This window comes from Oncorhynchus tshawytscha, linkage group LG16 (assembly GCF_018296145.1).
Source record: "Oncorhynchus tshawytscha isolate Ot180627B linkage group LG16, Otsh_v2.0, whole genome shotgun sequence".
In the NCBI taxonomy this organism is placed as follows: domain Eukaryota; kingdom Metazoa; phylum Chordata; class Actinopteri; order Salmoniformes; family Salmonidae; genus Oncorhynchus; species Oncorhynchus tshawytscha.
In genome coordinates this window covers 52825288-52848270 of record NC_056444.1, presented here as the reverse complement: position 1 = coordinate 52848270, position 22983 = coordinate 52825288, and the positions used below count along the sequence as shown (strand labels likewise).

Genomic DNA, 22983 nt, shown 5'->3' with positions numbered 1-22983 from the left:
TTCTGTAATGAATGAGTCAGTCATGTATTCTAGTTGTTTAGAACAAATCGCGTTTCCTGTCTATATTATCATACGATTAGATTAGAGATGACTGTACACATAGCCCGCGTCTTTAAGCCATATGCAACTAAAAGCCTATATTTCATATGCGTCAATGAAACAACAAACTACATACTTAAATCCTGAATTGAGTTTACTTCTACGTCCAAAACACACTGTTTTTAACTTTCACTGAAGAAGAATCTCCAGGGCCCAGTGGCAGTTTCATCTAAAAGGTTGGGATGGTTTTGATGCGGCATGCAATGAATGGGAAGGCGCAAAATGTGTTTTACGTCGCATGCCGTTTTTTTGTGATTGGTGGAGAAAACTTGGCTGTACTCCGCTTCCCCTCATGAATAAAAGAAAGCTCAGACCAAGAGCCTATCCGCGCGCGCGACAACCCCCTACGCCGTGCGCCAAAGTTATCACTTAAACACCCAACCTCCATGCAGACTTTGTCATCAAAAACTACCAGAGCTTTTAGGAAAACGCTGCAAAGAATTAAGCAACCTTTGCGCACTTGAGAGTTAAGGGACACCCTCCTCCCTCTCTCTGTACACACACAGTGTACCTTTTTCTCAGCAGTCCTGTTTCGCTCATGCTCCCCACCGTGCTACATCAGAAGTAAGTGTGTTTTACGGTTTTGGGGTCTTTCGTTTTCAGAGATTCGTCCGTTTGGATGAGTATAGGCCTATTTGTCTTTTTTCATTTTTTTTTTTTGTTGAGTGGACTGCACTTGTTTTTTCCATCGTCAAAACAATTACCACAAACAAGTCTCGACTTAGTTTAGCCGATGAAATATTGGCCTTGTTTTTCCTGCTACTTTTAGCTGTAGAATGCAGTCGTCTTTGCCAGGAACAGTACCGCGAATGATGCGACCAGCGCCTGGACAAAACTATCCGCGCACTGGCTTCCCTTTGGAAGGTAGGTGATGCATGCAATTTACAAACATCCATCATTGTCGAAATTACTGTATCATTCCAAGAAACATTTATTACTAATTTAAAGCACGTTGTTTATCAACAAAATGTGCATTTGATTTGGGCCTTTATCCTCAATCACATTTGAAACGGCAAAATGTTGGCTATAGTTATACAAATTGAAAGGACAAGTTAGTCTATTCATTATTTTATACACGTTTGCCCCCTCTGTAGACTACAATAGGTTTTACGAAAGTCAAACTTATATTAGGATTTCACAATGTCTGGGTACTCGATTATGTGACTGTTTATGTAAATAGACAAACGTGTGAATAAAATGTACAGGCACAATTTATTTGCATTGATTAATCTTCCGTGGGAGCGTCTCCCAGACAAGGTTCGTGCTCAAGTAGCTCCAATAAAATCTCCGAGAACACGAAGCTTGCAAGTTATCTTAGATCCGGGATTTGTTGAAGTGTCCTGGTGCTGGAAATAAAAGTAAAATACACATCAAAACGACGAATCAAAGGATTACATCAATATTTGTACGGCATGGCGGTGAATAATGAATCCGGACAAAGCCACACACTTCACAGCCTCTTCAATGACGGATGGAACACTCAAGTGTCATCTGGCTAATGACAAATTCTGCCTTCAAATCAAATATTTTTCCCCAAAATAACTTGTCGATTCTGTTCTAAAATGTCTATTTTTGTCAGTTTCAATTTCAGTAAGCTACGGATTCATTCACTTCAAGCATTATTGGAAATGTGTCCAATTACTTTGAATGTAGTAACAGTGGGTTTAGGCCTTTATGTTAATGTTTTTATGGCCACATTTCATTTCTGAATAGGAAAGCCTATAGGCTACATTCATTTATTTGTATATATAGACTACACAAATATAGGCCTAGCCTACATTGTGGAATAGACTTCCACTAGGTCGTATAGCCTAATAACAATTGCATTAGGCATCCACATATGCATATTGGCCTATCAAAAAATCTTCGAACGCTACAAAAATATGCTAAATATTCAAACATGTAGCCTATAGGCCTAAAGATCAAGCAGTCATCATTTGCACTGTAAAACAATATGCATTCCGAATAAGGTGTTAATGCCAATGTTGCATTTGGTGTGTACACGAAATGTTTTCACAGTAGGCCTTCTTTCTTCTGCACAGTGTCAACTCCCCTGGGTCAAGGTCGGGTAAACCAACTCGGTGGAGTGTTCATCAACGGAAGACCACTGCCAAATCATATCCGACACAAGATAGTGGAGATGGCCCACCACGGTATCCGTCCCTGCGTGATCTCTCGACAGCTACGAGTTTCCCATGGTTGCGTGTCCAAAATTCTTTGTCGGTATCAAGAAACAGGATCAATCCGACCAGGGGCAATAGGAGGAAGCAAACCCAGAGTGAGTTTGAGAAAGTTCTACCTCACAAAACAACAACAACCATTATTATTACACGCTAATATCCTACAAATATCAAAATACATGTAATAATATTATTATTAATAATACTATTAATATTAGCCTATTCTTATAATTATTCGTATAATTATTATTCTTATTATCATGACTGTTTACCGTTATGGACCACCAAATATTTAAACAGTAACTGGACATCCAAGGTATTTATTGTGGATAGTGTACTCCATTCCATGTTTGTTGCTTACATATTTATTAACCTGCCATCGAAATGGACAAAAACGAGCAATTTCGTAGCCTATATTTCCGGTGCCTTGAGACTTTGAAGTTTACTAATATATATTTTAAAAAACGGAATTAGTCCATTCAGATGTTATTTTTACAGTACATTCAACCTGTACTGAAGTTATTTTTCTTGTGCTCTTTCTCCTCTCCTTTCCTCTTTTTGTATTTTTCTTGTTTATCATTCTATTTTCTGCATTGTTTCTGCTTCTCATTTTCTTTCTCGCTCTCTTTCTTTCTCTCTGTTCTACTATCGTTCTGCGTAAATTAAACCCAAAAGCAGGTAGCAACGCCCGATGTGGAGAAACGGATTGAGGAGTACAAGCGCGAGAATCCCGGCATGTTCAGCTGGGAGATCCGAGACAAGCTGCTGAAGGACGGGGTGTGTGACAGAAGCACAGTTCCTTCAGGTGAGGCCTCATCTGGTAAGCAACCCTTTTTACTACAGAAGTGATGTTTGCTCATATATATTTTGTTATACTAGTTCTCCATAATAGTGGTCGATATGAAACCATTACAAACATTAGGTTGATGACGTATTTAGAACTACCAGCATAGTTTTATGTCGGCCAAAAACAGGCCTATAGTGTCACCTGAACTTAATTGCATTCGGTTATTATTTCGATGTGTCTACATTTGTTTTAGCCTGTGTGTAATGACTATGCAATTACTCTAGGCCTACCTTGTTTTGTTTTTATTCTTGTAGTGAGTTCCATTAGTCGTGTTCTGAGAGCTCGATTTGGGAAGAAAGATGATGAAGAAGATTGTGATAAAAAAGATGAAGACGGAGAGAAGAAAACTAAACACAGCATCGATGGCATCCTTGGCGATAAAGGTAGGCTAATTCAATTGGATCGGGTTTTAAAACAACCTCTTACAGGCCTATGCACAACATCCTGTGCGCTCAATATGTTGCAATATTTTTGTTCAGCTTTGTTTGTTTTGTTCACGGAATGCACTTCCTTAATTTAAAACGGACCTAATTGCTCTTTTGCACACATTTGTGATTTTTTTTCGTGATGTTAAGCTGTTTGCCAATACAAGCGTAACTAGACCTGCTTAATTATTTATATGAGCCTTGACGGAGGGTATTTGTGACTGCATTCATTTGCACAACAGACTCCTTTGGTGCTGGTAAATGGTCCCTTGAAACGACAACTGACAGATGACCGATGTAACAATCAATATCAATTACGACCAGCAGGTTGCAGCGATTCTTGATCCTGGACATTAGCCTATTTAGGTAGCGCGTGTATACTGCTTCATAGCTGAGTATTATCATAGTCCTATAGGCTAACTAATATGTAAGCTAAAATAAACCGGAAGCTAGTCATTTGCTAAAACGATAAACGTGCCGCAATTGTAGCCTAATTCGTTTTTTTTATTAGGTCTAGGTCTATTTGAAAATGGCTTATTATTATTTGTTACACTTTTTTAGTTGTCATTTTTTGGGGCAGTTTTAAACATATATTTTATTATGTGGAATGTTTAGGCTACAAAGAAACGGGGTTGTCTTTTGTCCTGGCGTTTTTTTGATGGGACCTCGGTATTATCTAGTCAAAATACATTAGATCCTGTGTCTGAAAAAAAGACAGGGATTTCCAAATGAAATGATCAACCATTTTGTAGCCTATCTGTTGTTTAAACGGTCGCACAAAAAGCCTTTCTCTAAAGCGACAGCCTCTCTAAACTTGAAGATGAACTTCAGTTCTCAAGACTTCCACTCCATTGAAGGCAAGGATTCTGAGGTACAAAGGCAAACCCCTCAAAAGCAGGGTAGTGAAAGGAGGAGTGGGACGTTTTTTTCACACTTAAAAACCCGCATAGAAAGGGGGAGAAAACTTTGGACAAAAGGCCAAGAGGAGAACGAAAGGCGAATGAATTATTCAATCCACCCTGCTGGTATATAGTTTTGTAATATTATAAAATCGTCTGTTGGAATAGATTAAGCAGTGGAGGGTGCAACATGCGTTTCGATTGTTGTTTGGAAATGCATATGCTTTTTAGAATCGAGCTATTTTCTGTTCTAACTGAACCTTTACTGATGTTTTCTCAATGAAGGGGGTGGGGTGAATGGGTCTGTAAGTGAATGTAGACTAGCCTATAACATACTCTTAATCTATTTCACAAACCGATTCATTGATAGATGTTTATAGTTTGTTGTCTATGGGCTCGTGTCATGAAATGGCCTGTGTTGTTGGTTTATCTCGAGCATGAAGTTGCCTGCACCTTGTTAGTAGATCTGTACATAACTGACCTATGGGACATGACACCAGTTCATTATGGACTACTGTTTATTTTACGTGTCGCTGTATGATCATGTCGTATTGTAGACAGAACGCCTCTCCATGATAGCTCGACAGCCGTGTTGAAACGGGTTCCACTGCCAACAATTGTCCCGCCAACAATTGAGCCGATTCAGGGGCCAGCCGAGGCTGTAGCGCTTTTGATTAAACCACAATTCTTCGTTAGAAATCTAACCTGATTGGCTTCAAACCACGTTGTCATCGGCCTATTTGTCAGTAGCCTAGCCCATGCATACACCGTGTGAAAGTAACTAAGATTGGGCTATATAGGCTATGGATATATGGCCTATAATGTACATGAACCCAAAGGCCCCACTGTATATCCTGCGTTCTTTTGGACATGAAATGGTCTCGCAAACCCTCTGTAAATGTTTTGCCCACGTTTGGCTTTTGATGGTGACATGTTGAAACCAGGCTACCAACTGTCCCATTTTTTTTTTATTCTTAAAAAGACTCATCTCTGCGCTTGTTTCATTCTATCATCCGGCTGGCATTTAATAATGTTAAGACTTATTACAGCTCGTAATGAAACCGGTGTCTGTTGAATAGGCGTCTGTGTTGGAGAGGGGTGTAATAGCTCGCAGGCATGGTAAGAAATGTATTTATCCCCTATCAGCCCTCACTCTTGGAGTTTCAAGCACAAACGTTATGTTGAAGGGTTTTAGAGCAGATTAAATTGAGCCTTTTATTTCTTTTCACTTTCATCTCTAAACGGCCCACTCTGCAGCTAGCCGCAGGCACAAATTCATGAGATTTTAGGTTTCTTTTATAGGCTATAGTTGTCGAGATTGTATTCATATATTTATTTTGTTTTATTTCATTTTTATTTTGGGATTGCATTGAAGCATATAACTCTCAACATGCCAAACTCGAATCTGGTGATGGAAATGTCAATTTGAAGTGAATTGTACAGTTCATATTGCAAGCAAATTGCTAGATGCATAGGCTTATTAGAATACAGCGGGGGTGGTTTCACCAAACAAGGGGGCATCGTGTTTGAAGTCTGAGCTTTCAAAAATAACCGCTGCTGTCCATTCGGATTTTAAGTTGACTGCGAAGGCTTTGGCTTTTGGGGAAGAGAATACTGCAGCTATGCTCCGTAAAATAGTAGGCCAAATGTTTTCCATCCATGCTGATATTGACAGATTGCATTAGAACGTATTTAAACACCGCGTGAGTGACATGTTTGCCAAGTTTAGAAGGGGACTGCTGATAGTGGCATACGTTGCCCCTTCCAAAGAGCTTATGTTGAGATGTAAAGACTTATGATATGATGTTTTGTTACACTAGAGTAGACTAATTATAAGGTAATAGTCTCAATATATGTTTACAAATAGATAGTAGGTCATTATGATCGAGATCAAGAATTTATTACGTGATCATATCAATGTTTAAAAGATTGCATTCAACCGTTATCAGGATATCTGCATTGATCATCCCATTGGCATAGCTATATGGTCTATGGTCGATGAGTGACCTAATTTCAAATGTTGCATTGGTGCTGAGAAAATGCACACCTAAATGGTGGCTGAAAGGAGTGTATCGGTCAATTCATAAAGAACAATTGGTTTTGATTAAACCAACACGCACCATCTTCAGCCCTCATGCGTGATAGAAGGGACAAATGGACACTTGAACAAACGGTCGGATTACCTGAGGTTCTCAATCTAATCAAACAGGGGCCAGGCGGGATTTGTGACTGTTGTGAGTGGGATCAGAGGAAATGATAGAGGCCACAAGGAGATAGCAAGATGTCACTCATCCCCAGGCCCCAGACACGGCCGTTCTCTGTAATTCAATTTCAAACGACGTTAAAATACACGTCTTAAAAGGAGACATATAACCTAGAAAACGCGTTTGGAAATGATAGATAGGCTATACCGAGAACTCAAAGAGCGACCGAAAGTACCCATAAAACCATGATATAAATGGTCTACTTATTTAAATGGTTATAGAAATAAGAGGAGCTATTGAGCCACATTGAGGAGTCATGCAATACTGAATAAAAACAAGAGGCTGCCATATTACATATTCCGGAGCATGATCTGGCATGCGTGCTGCTTTTTCTCCGAGACAGTTGTAGAAAATCGAAAATTATATTTAGGAGTCCGAAATAGCCTAAGCTTCATTGAAAGAAAAAGGATGCCTGGATGTGTCGAAAGACCACTTCAAACAAATCCATCTAGAATGGTGAGAGAGATTTAGTGAAAGTATGGGGGAAGTTATTTAGCTATTAATAATAAAAAAAATGTCCTAAGGCATCGAGAGTGACTCCATCTGCACTTTCTCGCAGCTATTTGGCTGGGCTGAAATTGAGGGAGACCCAAATGTTGGGTAGAGATAACACAATCATCACAGGCTTGGTCCTGTGCTGAGCATCAATGTATTCAACTCGGATTAACCTCCCTTTTCCCCCTCGCTGCCTCTCCAAATTTCATTGGAATTTACATGGCGAGATTTTTAAGAAACATAGCCTATAAAAAGCAAAAAACAACAGGCTGCGTGGAATATTTTAATAGCGGAGGGGGTTGCATCAGTTGTCATAATAATCACAAATGATAATGATAGCCCAATAGACATAATAATGCTAATAATAATGATAATGATAATAATAATGTATGCTGGGTTTATATATATATTCCTATAACTGTTATTTCATTCTAATAGTATGCTGATATTAAGATATTATGTACACTTCTACTTTAAACCTTTCGATTGGGTAGGCCTATCCGTGACGAATGCAGTTCATGTTGATGGCGATTCTCCCTTACAACGTTTCAAGACCGAAATAATAATTATATGCCATTTAATTCCACTGTTGTGGCCAGAAATATAGTGTTTTTTAGAGGTTTAACAAATGTGCATGGGTAGGCTATAAACCCGTCGACCAGACGGAACTCTATTACACGGAATCCCGATAAACCAAGTGACATAATTCGTGGAACAAATCAAATTAGCCAAACCAGCAACAAATGACCATAATTTACTATTTAAAAGTCTTTGTTAAGCATGTTGCATCTCTTTAATGCTAGGAATAATAAGATACCCCATTCATCCGGTGAACTAGGGCCTAGTGCTTTTTAAGGCCATGTAGGACCTTACTAAAAATAAACATGGGGAGATGTCAAAATCACTCATTCCCCAAACGAGATTTAAGAGGCAACATAATTCTTCTGTAATTTATTTAAATCAGTTTTGTTAAGCCTGCTTCCCTGACATCAAACAATATTTATATACGTTCATTGAATAAGGGGTCATGGTTTACATGCTTTTGTGCATCTTACAGGCAGCCCAACACCTTCACATTCCCCCAAAAGCATTCCTTAGAATGTATTTAGATGGTCGTTATTAAGCAAGAAACACCATGGGGGGTACTGCGGTAAATTAGTATACACTCATTAGATTAGGAAAATGATATTATGATGGCGACGTATATTTTTCCCTTCCATGACTTAGGCTATAGTCTACATCAACATCACAGCAGCTGATTGAACGCATTTTCAAAATGGACAGGGGGAAATCTTACATTGATGACACATTTTGTCCTGTCAATTCATAAGACATAAGACATCTAGAGAAAGAACGATCTTAGCGTAAGCCTCTTCATCACGTCGAATATTAATGTGCAATTATACCCCAATGCTCTGGGTGACCCGCTAACCTGAGGCAGACCCTGGGGTTTTCATGAAGGGGATTTCGTGTTGTGTGTTTCAGACATTTTAAGAGAAGAGAGGAGGAAAAAGTAGGTGAGGAAAAGTAGAAGCGGCTAGAGGAAATTGAGAGGCTTATAGTCTTTGATCCTTGGGTGCTTTTGCTTATCAGAAACATTTGTGGTGACACCACCACAATGGGAGTTCATCATATTACAGACTGCCAGTGCTGCTTTCAAGCCTGCCTGTCTATTAATTAAAGCACTTTTGCCATGTGGGACAGGGCCTATGCGAGTGCACATGCTACCAGCAGCGAATACTTCTCGAATCTCTGGTGGGTTATTTAAAGGGACAATCTCCCCTTTTGGGCGACTTAGGAAAATTCCAAGGTCTTCTGTAGACTACATGGGGATTTTTTTTCTCCTCATATAAAGGCAAGTACATAATCCTTTCCTGCTCAATAACTTTAAAGGAATTAACTCCCCCCTACCCAAACATTCACCAAATCTCAAGGTGTAGAACTTTCACGGAGTTATTCATTTTACTTTAAAGTAGGCTTAACTGTCCAGTGAAAATCTCACTTTTAAAAGTTCATATTCTGTTAACTCATACCCAAATAATGTTGTTGACTTGTCTTATACTCGTATTTGTGGTCAAAGCATAAATTGGAAATGAAACACTTCAAAAACCCCATCTCAAACTTGTATCTCAAACAGACCATTTAAAAAAATGCTTGCTATTTCCTCATGGAGAATGATGTCATCCTGCCTCATTGGCTGAGCTGGCCAATCAGTGGTCTACTGGCGTTCATATTTTTTAATGACCAATATACATCCACACCATTCTATTGTTGGGGTACGCCCACACCATTTCAACACAGCAAAGCTGCTTTTTAACATAATTAATTACCATTTATTTTAAGGAAAATTATTTTGCTCATATTCGAATTAATTATAGGTCCTATTTCATTATGTATCGAAACACTGGACATTTACTTTAAATGTACGTATAATGTTGCATTTCATTTCCATTTGTCATTGACAACAATTACATTGAAAAACATTTCTAGTTGGTTGGGGTCAGGGATGTACTAGGGAGCTTGGTGGGGGACATGGCCCTGCAAGATCTGAGGAACAAATCGGACAAACGACAAGGGAAAACTCCTGCTGACACCAATAAAAGTATTGGCCTCCGGGCTTCCTATGTGGTGTCACAAATAGTGTTTTTGATACCACGACTCGCCATCAGTCTATTGTTGTACGCTGCCCATAAAATTGGAAGGCCAAGGAACTATTGTTGACCCCAAATGAAGACCGCTCATCAGTTGATGAGGAAATGGGCTTATGTTTAGTCGTGCATGGTCGTTCATCAAATATACAGGCCTATATGCCTTTTAACTATGACAATTAGTTTATATAGTCTATATTAATATCTGATATCGAATGTTTAATTCAATTCAGATGTAGCTTAGTCTGGTATTATGTCCAATTTAATAAACATGTTATTTAATGTATAATTATAACCGCATTATGATTGAAAATATTTAAATATATTTGACCAAACTGAAGCACAAATATTGTCACTATTGTAGTAAGAAAAATAGAGCTTGGGCTACTTGTTGATTTTCCTTTTATTCTTCATCACTTCCAACTGCATCAATGGCGTCTTTGAGAAAACAAATATATAAAGAGGGGCAACTAAACTGGGAAGCGGTTTTGAAAGCGAGAATAGCAGCCCACTTCTTTGCCATAGAGCGTTCAGTAGCCATTCCTTAATCCTGCTTTCATTTTGCCGACAAATGCCAAGAATCTTGTTTGGCGACCCAATGGGAGACTGATCAGTGAACAAAAGCGAAGCATTTCACAAAGCAGAAATGAGCAAAACGAGGTCCAGGGCAGTCAGAAGCCTTGGGCAACCATTAAGCTCCGTTTGCAAATGATAGCCAATGGGACAAAGGAAAACACAAAAATCTTAAGCTATACAAATATGGCTAAACAAACGGATTGACAATGTCACCGAATGTTTTGACGGTTAATTGATCCCTTGGTGAGACGCATAGTGATTTTTGGAGATGTCTTATTGTGCAGGGTTATCGAGGGTGTTTTGTCAAATTAGAAGTAGCCTACTTTACTCATGGGGCATTTTGGGGATTTATCAATAAAATATAAATCAGTAAAATATTGCGCCAAACACATAAAGTAATCGAAAATGACATGACACCTAGGCCATTCATAATAGTCCACCGAATAACGCTTGATGGTGCAGAATTGAGAAAATATGTCAGGATCGTATCTTTGAGTAAAACATGTTAAATCAAACATCGCCAGATTCTACTAATCTACATCTTATCGTCGGTTTGAAGTTGCACCATTAAGACCAGGCATGTATCCTACAAAGAAAAGCAGACCAAACCACCACCTACAGTATAGCCTATGAGTTTTGACCATGCAATAAAGACCAGTGGTTTCCTTTTCGTTTGCCTGTCTGCTGTGTTAACTTGATATTTTGTGCATGACTGGTTTATTAGACACCGCATGTGTGGGGATTTGACAGCGGCTCCTGGGGTCTGGATACCTTCAGTTAAATCCAACTCATTTCGCTCTCTCATGTAATTCATCCGGGGAACCTAGGGAAACGGCCCACGGTAGGAGAGGTATCTTAAACCCTTTCATCTCAGCCTATAATAACTGGACCATAACAAGTTCTCAATGCTCAGGTTCAAACCATATCCTCATACCATGAGAACATTGCAGCACAAGGTTAATTAAGGTCGAGACTGCTGAGTTTACCTAGCATAGCTGTTAAGAACGTCCCATATAGCCTACCCTTTTAAAGTAGCCTACAGTAGCCTATAATTTGGTGAATGATAATAACGGTATATTTATTTAATAACCGTAGTATCATTTATAATAACGTTATTAGTAGTATTTAAAAAATCTGTCAAATAAGCATTTCGCTGCACCTGCAATAACATCTTTAAAATAACATTTGATTATTATTATCATTATTATGTAAATGAAACCTTTATATGATAGAATATGAATTATGTATTGATAATGAAAGTTTTTTGGGAAATGGTATTTTGGTACGTCTACCTAGCTCACTCTGTGCAAGTTAATATCTGTGAGTTTGCTGTGGCCCATTTCCAAGAACGTAGATCAAGTTCAAAGGGACAGAAACAGGCTTGAATCAGAGAGGAATGTTAATATGAAATGTTCAAATTGAAGTTATCTCACACACCAAGGGAACCACGTTACTTTTGCCCAGGTGGACCTGTAAGCAAATGGAGGCATAATGACATCTTAGTTTGTCGACACAGGCACAAGAATGTCATTCTACAAGTGTATTTGTCTAGGATTCGACTCCCTAAAAGCAAACGCTGTTGAAAATGCACAAATCCATTCTAATTGGGTATGAAATGACCCTAAATATATAGAGATTAAGCAACCATTAAGCCCCTACATTTTCTTCTAAAATAAACCTTGAAGCTGTTGAAAGGTTTGAAAGTGGATTAATGGTTCTATATAAGTCTCTGCATGAATGTAATTTGTGCCACTTATTTTACATGCCATCCTAAATAATATATGTGAGAATATATTTAACCAACTACCATCAAATCATTTATATTCACTTTTAATTCAAATTATGTATTTTTACACCCTAACTTCATCACTGTACACTCAAAGCTACCATTCTGGAGAGATTGAGGTTATGCAATGTAGGCCCTATCTATCTTGCTCGGCCATGTTAAGTGTATGTTGTCTGCCCAATCATTAGTGTCTGTTTGCGTGATATAAATGTACTTTCAGGAGAACACACATTAAAGTTAGAGACTCATTGTCGATTTTATCCAGGTTGTATCTGTGTTATAGTTCATAACTCCCTCTGTTAGTGTCAGTGACCAAGGAGCTAAACGTCAACTGTTTGTGTTTTGCCTTTTAGAAGCCTCTTTGTAGCTAAACCAGCTTTTTTGGTTTGGCCTGAAATCCCCCTGATGCGTGTCTACCCACTCAGTCTATTGATATACAAGCAGTCACTTAAAAAGGGAAAGAAAGAAAAAAAAAGTGAATGGGGATAGAGAACCGTCTGTTATTTTGTGTCTTTGGCCTCGCACCATTGGCTATTCAGGCGAGTTGATGAACTCCTCCAAAAGTTTATTAAGGGGAAGGAAACAATGCAAACCAAAGGCTTCAAGCAAACAGGCTGACAGTTTATAAACTAGCTTCCATTGAGCCTCAAAGGCAGATGCATGAATACGTTTGAATGGGCTCCCTCAAACTGACACAATCGAGCTAGACAACAGCCATGTTGAAAAAGGAGGGGTTTTACTCTTCGGTGCTGCTGCGGTGCCGATTGGTATTTCCATGCATTAATGTACATCTGCAGTGGGAAGGATCCAATCTGGGGGTTGGTTGGTTGGTCTGGTCGAGTCAAAGCGTTGGTTTTTGCTGATCTTTTTGCTTGTGTTTGAAGTAAAGCCTTGTGTTCCGCACGCCCACTCTGGACAGCAGGTGTCACGACACTGAGAGAAATATGCTAATCGCAATGAAAAAGAGAGTGAGGGAGAGAGAAACGTTTTACTTATGCTCCCTCACTTTTTCACGGTATGAACCGGAGCATTTCTCGTCCACATGCAGGTTGAATGGGTGATAAGTGGCTTTTAGCGATGATGGTATTCCTTTCAGCCGAAACAACTTTGTTCTCAGTCCAAGCAGTAGTTCCTGCTTGCCAGATCAGTCAGTGAGTGTGTTGGTTCGCTTTGCGTTCAGTCGTTGAACATAATTGCAAAGAAACCATTTCTCTTGAAATGTTAAATTATGTTTACCAGCTAGAACCTTGCTGAGCAGTGACTGTGGAATCAACAGCCTGAGGAAACACTGCTCTTACGAAATTCACCGACTAAAGTTTCTAAACCCTCTCCACCCCGGCCTACAACCTAATTGGGGACTATGATTTGTGAGTGTATCCAGCCCAGACCCAATGCTCCCTAAGTGGGCACCACCCGGGAGAGGTGACCCTGGGCAGCCTGGGGGGGTGTCTGAATGCACTGCGGACACAGCCTATAGCAGCCATCCAGAGCAGGTGTCACAATTAGCAACACAATCAGCCTCCATGGCCTGTGGTCATTGGGCGTCTGTTCAACCAAGCCGTGTAAGGCGGGCTGGATCTTGGGGGACAACACAAGAGGGTACACGTGGAGCAGGGACAAGACTAGGGCGAGATTACCCTCTGAAACAGCCATTAGAGAGGATGACGTCGCAGCAAACAAAAGTGGAGAAGAAATATCAACACTTTGTTAGTTTTCCAAACAGAGCCCCCTCGGTTACACTCTGCTCTCGCACATTTCCCAATCACTTGTTGTTTATATTTACTGTAAGTGTCAACTGTTGCTGTTATTGTTATGAACATTTTGGCAGTGAATTGGAAGTTATCTTTGTGTACTCTGAAAATGTCTTTATTAGGCTACAGTCTGGCTTACTGGGCAACCCCCTGTCTGTTTGTTTTATGAAGGGATATTGCCATAGTCATGTGGAGAGCTGACAGTACTGTGTTGTTGGGTGTTGAAGCCTGGGGACAGCCATATTGGTGGTTGGGTTTGAGTCAGTTTCTGTTCAAACTGATCATTTGTATTTTTTAAGAGGCCTCTCTTTTCACTACCACAAGAGTGCTCTCTTTGAATCCTTGGAATCACTCGCAAAAAGGGGTTATTTAAAAAAGATGAGTACTTCCTAGTATGTTTTATAAGCAGTTATTTAAGAGTGGGCAAATGTTGCATTAAAAACAATTAGAGTATTACTCAATGTGATTGATATGTTTGGTGCCGCTCTCTAGTAATATAAACATACTGCACTTAGTTTTGATGGTGTCAAACCCCTTTAAATACCCATATACTTTGTGAAAAAAATATTCTGTGTATATTATCTGGATTGTCAATATTTATTTGAAGATACTTGTGAGGACTTGCGTTGATATATTTCCCTCTTGTGCTGTTTTGTGTGATTCTACATCTCAGTGGAGGAGCATGGGTCGATCAGATAGGAGTGCAAACAGGCGCCTCAAATTAAAAGCTTTTATTTCACCGTAAACCTGTCCCTTAAAACCTGCTGCTTGCTTATGGAGTAGATCACTTGTTTTACTAGGCAGTCATAAAAGGACGATGGAAACTAAGGTAACCAACACCTGTCTGTATTCTAGGATATCCAAAGATTGCCACAACAGACTCTAACCAATAGGCATATTACATTTAGCTTGTGGCTCATTTGAAGTGAAGTTGATTTTTTTTTTTACAGATGATTGTTTTAAGCAATAAGGCACAAGAGGCACTATGTAATGAATATACTCACAGGTAAATGGCATTGTTTGGCCTGAGGCAAAGTGGTGGGACAGTCAACCCATTTACATGGGACTATATTCATTACATCGCACTGACCCGTGTGCCTTATTGCAGTTTTAAAAAGGTTGCCAACATATTCAAATAACAATGAATGAAATATCTTAATTAAAATTTTTATTTTGATACAATTTTCATAAAATGACATTCTTCCACTAGAAGATATAATCCGGACACACATCTGGTCGTTAGTTATTTTGGCCATGTTGCTACAGACGCTCTAGTCGTTAATTATTTTTGCATAGTTGCTTTGCAAAAGGATTGGCCGCCCGTACTAAAAAAAAAACATTTTTGCTATATAGGCTGACCAAAGTTCTTGTCATTTACTAGCTAGCTAGTCAACTTCAGGTAACTCAGTTGCGTCAAACATTGCACCAGGAATGACAGTACACTAGCTGCATTTTTGTTTATTTGAGCTTATTTTCTATTGGTATAAAATAATAATGATGTTGATGTGAAATTTCGCCTGGTCTCGTCTGGACAACGTTTGTTCTCAATGGTACAGGGGAGATCGCATTTCAAGAGTGAAACACTTTTCGGGGTCGGGCAGGCAGACAGCGTGGCTTATATTAACTACTGTTGTACCAAACTAAATGCTAGGCTAGAAGCGAGGGGAAATGTGCGAGCTGAGATAAATACAAGAGATGATTTGGACAGCAACGTGAACATGACGATATTGTTATGGGGAGACGTAGCGATAATTCAGTTGGAACTTCTAGCAGACACAGGCGTGCCAGTGTCGATGAATACAGCGTGGCTTGGAGCGCTGCTCGTCTGATCGGCATCTAGGATCCAAACAACTATTTTTAATAACGTTCCTGAGAGCCCTGACTGCTTCACAAAATGGTTGACGCTAACACATTTAGTGGCAAAGCTTATTTCAGTTGGCTGGGTTCACAGGTCTCTGTGGTGCTGACTTATCCTGGCCTTGAGGCTACAGCCAGGTCATCCTCTGCCCATTAACACCCCACCTAACTCTTCCTCATCTTCACTTTTCTCCACCACAACTGTCTGCAAGGCAGCAGTGAACTGAGATGAGTTTTTCTATAACCCAAGATAATTGCTTCCTTGAAATATTTATTGGGCTCACTTTTATGGATTCAATTGATAAGTCCCTCCCATTTCATGGCCTAATACAGTGTTAACCATTTTTATGAAGGACAAACACATTTCAACCAATTTTATGATTTCAGTATTACTTCACAATGGTCACCTATTTATATAAAAACGTTGCTCTCTGCCATTGTGTGTGCTTGATTAGTGAGTATCTAGACAAATGTCTACATTCCATTCTGTCCAAGAAGTATGTTTAAAATGAACAACAATCCTTTTGGGCTAATTCCACGACAATGGGGGCATGACATATATAATTAAGTACAAAGGCATTTGGCCAGTGTCACAGCACTGATTAGTAGTTAACACCATGGTCCAATAGTTTAAAAATCACCATTAGCCCACGCCACTTATGGCCATAAAATCTCCCATTTTCTGCTCCCTAGCATCTTCACCCCGGGATCTCTGCTCTTGCTTTATTTATATGTGTGTTTTGCCCTCACACAAAGACAATAAACATGTTCCCAGAGTGTTGCAAATCAGAAATTTGCTCAGATTCTTTCCCCACCGACTTGAATAGTGAATGTGGTGGCCAGTATGTGAACAACAGTAGGGCAGGCCAGCTGCAGGAGAGTGGTAGGGAGGGAGGGAGGGAGAGGGTGAGGCTGTTCTCCCCCAGCTTCAAACAGGGGGCTTGTCTTACAGTTTTTACTAATGGGCTTACTTATGCATCCACTGGCACTCTCCCTTCATGCTGATCCCCCCCTCCACACACACACACACACACACCTAACACCAAATGATTCCCCCCTCCTAACACCAAACTACATTTTTCCATCCAAAATCCACAATATGCTGTTGACATTTTAGAGAATTCATTCTATCATGGTGTGTCTGCCAAAAGGGAGTAGTTTTCTTTCTTACGATTCCCACAAGTCATTATGTGTTCATTTTTATTCATCATTTATTTACACATGCGATTGAATTTGAGCCGCCTAAGTGATAGACAAGTTTCTCGTTCCTGTTTTAGACTTGATTTGACCAATGTTTCACCAAGTGGATATCAGATCTGCTTGAAAAGGACAGCTGCCACACTGTTGATTTTTCATCTTGGTTTTAAAAGGATGCACTCCCAACAGAAAGGCACCAGATCAAGCTCTCAGCTATCTCCCCCTCTCACATAAACACATGGGTTGCATTTCAAAGCACCTTTTAACTGTAATCTTTAAATAGACTCAACAAGTCGAAATCACTTATTTTGTTTGCAGGGGGAGAAAACCCTTTTCTATGATTATTAATCTGCTTTTATTCAAAATAAGATTATTCTTTGCTCTTATAAAACTTTTGGCATTTTCTTTTTTAAGCCCCGAGCTGTCCACTAAGGGCTTGCATTTGTATATCTCTAATATAGCTTTGTCTTGAGTATTATATTTCCACCCCGTCATAATCTAACTCTGTGGTTATATTGACAGTCAGCATTTTGTTATTTATAAGGCCGTTTTCTATCAGTAAATGAGACATATGCATGCCACAGCTGGGGGAGAGAGAGCAGATAAAGACTTTGCATTTAATAACTGCTAGTTTGCTAAGACGTAATGCCTTGATAAGGCAAACATATTTGTGAGGGCTAGATTGAGTTCAATACCAGTTCTATACAGCATCTACTGAGAGGACAGAGCCGGGCTGCGCTGTGTCCTAGCCTATACAGTGTTGTGTTGTGTGTGTGTGTGTGTGTGTGATGATGATATCCATGATATAATGAATTCTCTGAAATGTTAACAGCATATTGTGGATTTTGGATGGAAAAACTTAGTTTGGTGTTGGGATGGGGGACTCATTTGGTGTTAGGAGTGTGTGTGTGTGAATTTTAAGCTATGCATGAATATTCATTAGAAACTATTGAATTAGTCTACTTGGCAAAAATATAAACATTTTGAAAATACTGTATATTCAACAAAACCTTACAACCTATGCCACCATTCACTGTATGCTTTGATGTAACTATACATTTTTGTGTTTTTTACTAAATGATGGCCATTGTGTTGCAGTCACTGTGGGATGATGGCTTATTTATTGGATATTGAATGAGTTAGATGAATACAGCTTTGTAGGCTACTCTGTTTGGAGTGTCTGTGGTTTTTATTCATGGTCCTACTCTCTCCATCAGTTTAGTTTGGCCTATTTTTTGGCCGCTTGGATTTGAGGGTGTTTGTTGGGGGATCAGAGTCCGATGCCAATTGGCAGAGTTTGCCAGCTTCCCTTTTGTGGCTCTTTCATAATTTTATTACTTTCGCTTTGACCTCAATTAGCGAGGTCTTTATATCAGGAAATGAAAGAGCACCGTCGGGTACAGAGAGGGGGATCTGTTGAAAATGGACACCTGCTCTTCAAACGCCAAGCAGCCTTCCTATTTCTGACAGGTCAAATGAGCACTCTTTCCAGTTTCTGTTGACAACGTTAGCTCAGCACTTCCTTTCAAAATGGGTGGTCATTGTTCACAGTTTCGATAGCAAATTAAAACGATTCAGTTGGAATGGGGCATTTTTCTTCAATGAAAGTGTGAGTGGTTACACAGCTGTACACGTCAGGATGACTGTACAGTATGTGTTATATGTGAGGTTTAGATACAGAGATACGATTTGTTGCAAACCACAGTACTCCCATAAGTCTCTAGTACTATTATAATCAAATACTGTACATCTATTGAAGCCCTACATGTTGTTGTTAAATTACTAGCTATTAAATGAGCCATATAGAGATGCATCACACATTGGGCAACACAAACATCTTCCAGGCGCCAAATTCCCACCCCCCCATCAATATACCAGGCCTACGTTCCTGCAACTCTCCTCCACCACCCTACCCCACCCGCCCTCCAACCCACTTGGTGCAGTCCATGCTCTTTCCCAACCTTTTAATGGTTTAATATGCAGTCAGCACTTAGGTGTGCTGTTCGGCTAAGGAGAGTCAATATGTCAGCGTTTATTGATGCCCCACGGAGCTCCGGCGGGTTGTCAGGCTCTCTTTTCAGGGCCAAGCGGCCCCCTGAGGTGCTGCCTCTATTGGTCCTGAAAGGACTGGGAGGCCCTGAGTCCCTCACACAGAGGCGGCGGACACTATTTTTTTCTTTAAGGGGTCCGCTTCAGGAACATGACAAGACACCTAAACGAGCATCACTCATCATCTCTCCTCCGTTACTTTTTATTTTCATTTTAAAAAGAAAGAATAGGGGCCTAATTGTTTCTTGTGGAAGCAAGAGATTATGGAACCGTCCTCTGTCCTTTCCTTCCCTTGGTCACTTGCTTCTTGCTGTTTTCTTCTTCTTCTTCTTAGTATTACCGCAACCATACAATGAGACAAATGTGAACCAAAAGAGAGAACTTTGAGAATTAACATTATTATTACATGCCTGAATTTGATGCAATGACCATTAAGATCACTTATATGTCATAGCAAGTGAATCCTCCTGATCCCCCCATCCATCCTCTCTTGCATCCCATCCAATCCACTGTGGTGTTCTGTAGACAGTGAGAGTGAGTACAGTGAACTTAAGATCTCTTGCAGGGAATGGGGGAGGAGGTGGGGGGCGCAGGTTTGGATAAATCTAGCCCCAAGGCCTGAGAGACTGTGGAGAAACAGATGCATGTCAGAGATAGCACAGCATAATGGCCTGTTTGTACAGTGTGTTTTTTTCTCTCTCCCTCTTTAAACTGTCAGACAAAGAGAAGGGTTGCACAATGGCAACAAAATGCACACACGCATAAGGATAAACTTGTTCAGGAAATATACAGCGACAATACACAGTTATTCTTGAGGAAGTAATCAAATCAAAGAAAAACTTTGTAGACAGTGACGCATGGCGTGGGGTTATTCCGTTAGCTGAAACTGGTCAATGCTTGTGTAAAACTGAAAGCAGGCCTTGATTGTAAATGTACTGGAACTAATATGATTTTCAGAATGACCCATAATGAGTGCATGCTGCTCTCTCCAGAGCTCTGTCGCTCACTGTCCCTCTGTCTTGGCCGACGTCCGGGACGAACAAACTCAAGTCAACAGTCAACAAACCATGGATGTTTCACCAATGTTTACATTTACTTTACATTAGACGCGTCTCTTGTGGGAACAAACATACGCACTTCATGTGAAGTCCATGAAAGTAATTAAGGTGATAAATGCAGAGAAGTTTATTTACAAGGTACCTACATAATGTAGACAACATGCTCATGATACACTGCTAATAATACCCACACAAATGTCAATAATGATAATAAAATGATCTCAGCGACATTAGAGGGTGATCGAAACATATTATAAGCTGGCGTGTAGGGGAATACAATATGACGGCATGATATGCTGTGTGTAAAAAATGTGTTCTGTAGTATTACAACTAGGGCTGTCAAGGTGAACATTTGAATTGTAGTTAACTTTTGGAATGTTTCACACCGTCAATTTTTTTCTCTGGCATTTAATAACATGCATTTCCAGTCTGAGTTTCCGCATGGACCCTTTTGAGCGCATCACACAAAGCGCTCACTGCTGTCGGTCACTACGGCTAACAGCTTCTGTAGAGCTGTCTGCCTCTCTTGTGGTGCTGAAATCAACCACTATGCGCTTAGCTTTGAGCAACAAAGTTGAAGGAAAACTTCGAACCATAAACACTTTCCCATGCGTTTCTTTAGATAACAGCAAAAAATGAGTTTACACAGAAGTGTACTAGGCAGTTATGCTAACGTTCGCTAGCTAGCTAACCAAACGAGAATGGCTGAATGGCTCAAAATTCAACACAATGATTTTAATCAGAACAGAACTTCCATTCCATTAAGCTACTGTTTTGGTTGTAGTTCTTATTCAGGTCAAACGATTAAAGCAAATGATCCCAATTCTAGTACCGTAACAGCTTGAGACTATTTCATGTTGAGCATTGATAAGAAGTAGCTTAGGTTAGATCTAATAGCTATATGATATTTTACATGAACTTTTATATCAGACCTGGCTGTTATTGTCTTAGAATACAGTAGAATACGTTATTATTGTCTTAGAATACAGTTGATTTTTCATTTTATAATCAAAATATATTATACCAACAAACCAATGGAATTAGTTTAAAATAAAAACATCTTTCATGAGGATCAAATTTGAAGTGTTTTTTATTTTTTTAATTGCAATTAATCGTAGTTACCCACAGAAAACCAATGCCATTGACTTGATTAAAAAAAACATTTAATCGTTTGACAGCCCTATTGAGAACTATGTATTATATTTAATAGTTCATTTACTTTACATGGGTGACTAACTGTACGCTATCTTTCTAGACAATGTGTCAATGGCATTTGCGTCACTGACACTAAAAGAAAGACAGTCATGCTCTGTATCCCTTTGGACTTCACAAACCAGAAGTGATGGTCAGTACAGTACGGTCTGTGGTGAAACAAAGCACCTAGCTGCCTCCTCACACTACTTCCGAACAGGCAGCAGAATCTCCAATTGATTGCTCTTATCACAACAATATGATCCCACTGGGAAACACCAGCCTCCAATGTAGCTAATGAACAGGCTTATTTAATTAGAGTCAAATGAGAGAATTTAGCTAATGTTCATTTTGATTCCTGTTTCAGATTGATTCCTCAATTAGAGGGAAGGTTGCAAATGTATTTTTTTGTGTGCAAACATATGGCATTGGAGAATGCCTTGGACCCTGGAGGGGTGTACACACTCCCAGATACTTAATTAGCCTCTAATTTGGTGATAAACGCAGAGCCTCCCTGACATTTTATCACTCTCCCAAGAACTTTCACATGGAATTACAGCTATCGTTATTTAATCATCCCAGATGTCTTCAACAATAGGAGAACTGCCTTTAATTTCGAACCCTAAGTGTTAATGAGATTTGTTTCTGTGTGTGCATGTGTGTATAACGAAAGTAGAATGTGATATTTATGTGCTATACACTGCCTTCGGAAAGTATTCACACCCCTTGACTTTTTTCCTCACATTTTGTTGTGTTACAGCCTGAATTTAAAATAGATTAAAAATACATTGTGTGTCACTGGCCTACACATAACACTTCATAATGCCAAAGTGGAATTATGTTGAAAATGACATGCTGAAATCTTGAGTCAATAAGTATTCAACCCCTTTGTTATGGCAAGTCTAAATCATTACAAATGTGTACAAAGTCACGCAATAAGCTGCATGGACTCACTCTATGTTCAACAATAGTGTTTAACACAATTTTTTAATGACTACCTATTCTCTGTACCCCACACATACAATTATTTGTAAGGTCCCTAAGTCAAGCAGTGCATTTCAAACACAGATTCAACCACAAAGTCCAGGGAGGTTTTCCAATCCCTCTTAAAGAAGGGTATCTATTGGTAAATGGGTAAAACAAATGTAAAAGCAGACATTGAATATGCCTTGGAGCATGGTGAAGTTATTAATTACACTCTGGATGGTGTATCAATACACCCAGTCACTACAAAGATACAGGCGTCCTTCCGAACTCAGTTGCTGGAGAGGAAGGAAACCGCCCAGCGATTTCCAGGCTGGTCACTAGGAACACACGCTGATTTCAGAAGTTTGAAAAGATCCTGAGGATGTTGATATATGCCATCCTCGGCGCTCACCAAAAACAGTGGCCCTGCTCTGGGCTCAAACTCACATTGCTCAGTGCCAGAGAGTGCTGCTTAGACCACTGCACCATGGCAATTCATAATTGTCTAGGAAGCAGGGAGAGTACTTGAGGATACTAAATGGAAACAGTGCATTATTATTTTTTAAATTTAAAAGCAAATTATGCTTTCCCCAATCGACAGCCCTGACCTTAACCACTTGAAATGAATACCTAAACTTAACCCGTTAAGTTGTTTCTGTTTTAACCCTGTAATCATGCAGAATGAACCCTGTAAC

The 22983-nt window shown here is 39.6% G+C and overlaps 1 protein-coding gene across 3 annotated transcripts in view; it reads left to right on the top strand.

Annotated features, from left to right (window-relative positions):
* The first annotated feature begins 423 nt into the window (after positions 1-423).
* The window catches only part of LOC112233051 (paired box protein Pax-7), a 63357-nt gene continuing 40797 nt past the window's right edge, over positions 424-22983 (top strand). Inside the window, exons 1-5 of one of the 3 annotated variants that reach the window (XM_024400429.2) lie at positions 424-663; positions 869-963; positions 2142-2377; positions 2955-3084; positions 3381-3509. In XM_024400429.2, the coding sequence (XP_024256197.1) occupies positions 638-663; positions 869-963; positions 2142-2377; positions 2955-3084; positions 3381-3509 (616 nt within the window). In that variant the 5' untranslated portion in view covers positions 424-637. Of the gene's footprint in view, positions 964-2141; positions 2378-2954; positions 3100-3380; positions 3510-22983 lie in introns of all 3 variants that reach the window. The other 2 variants (XM_024400428.2, XM_024400430.2) reach the window with 2 other exon arrangements.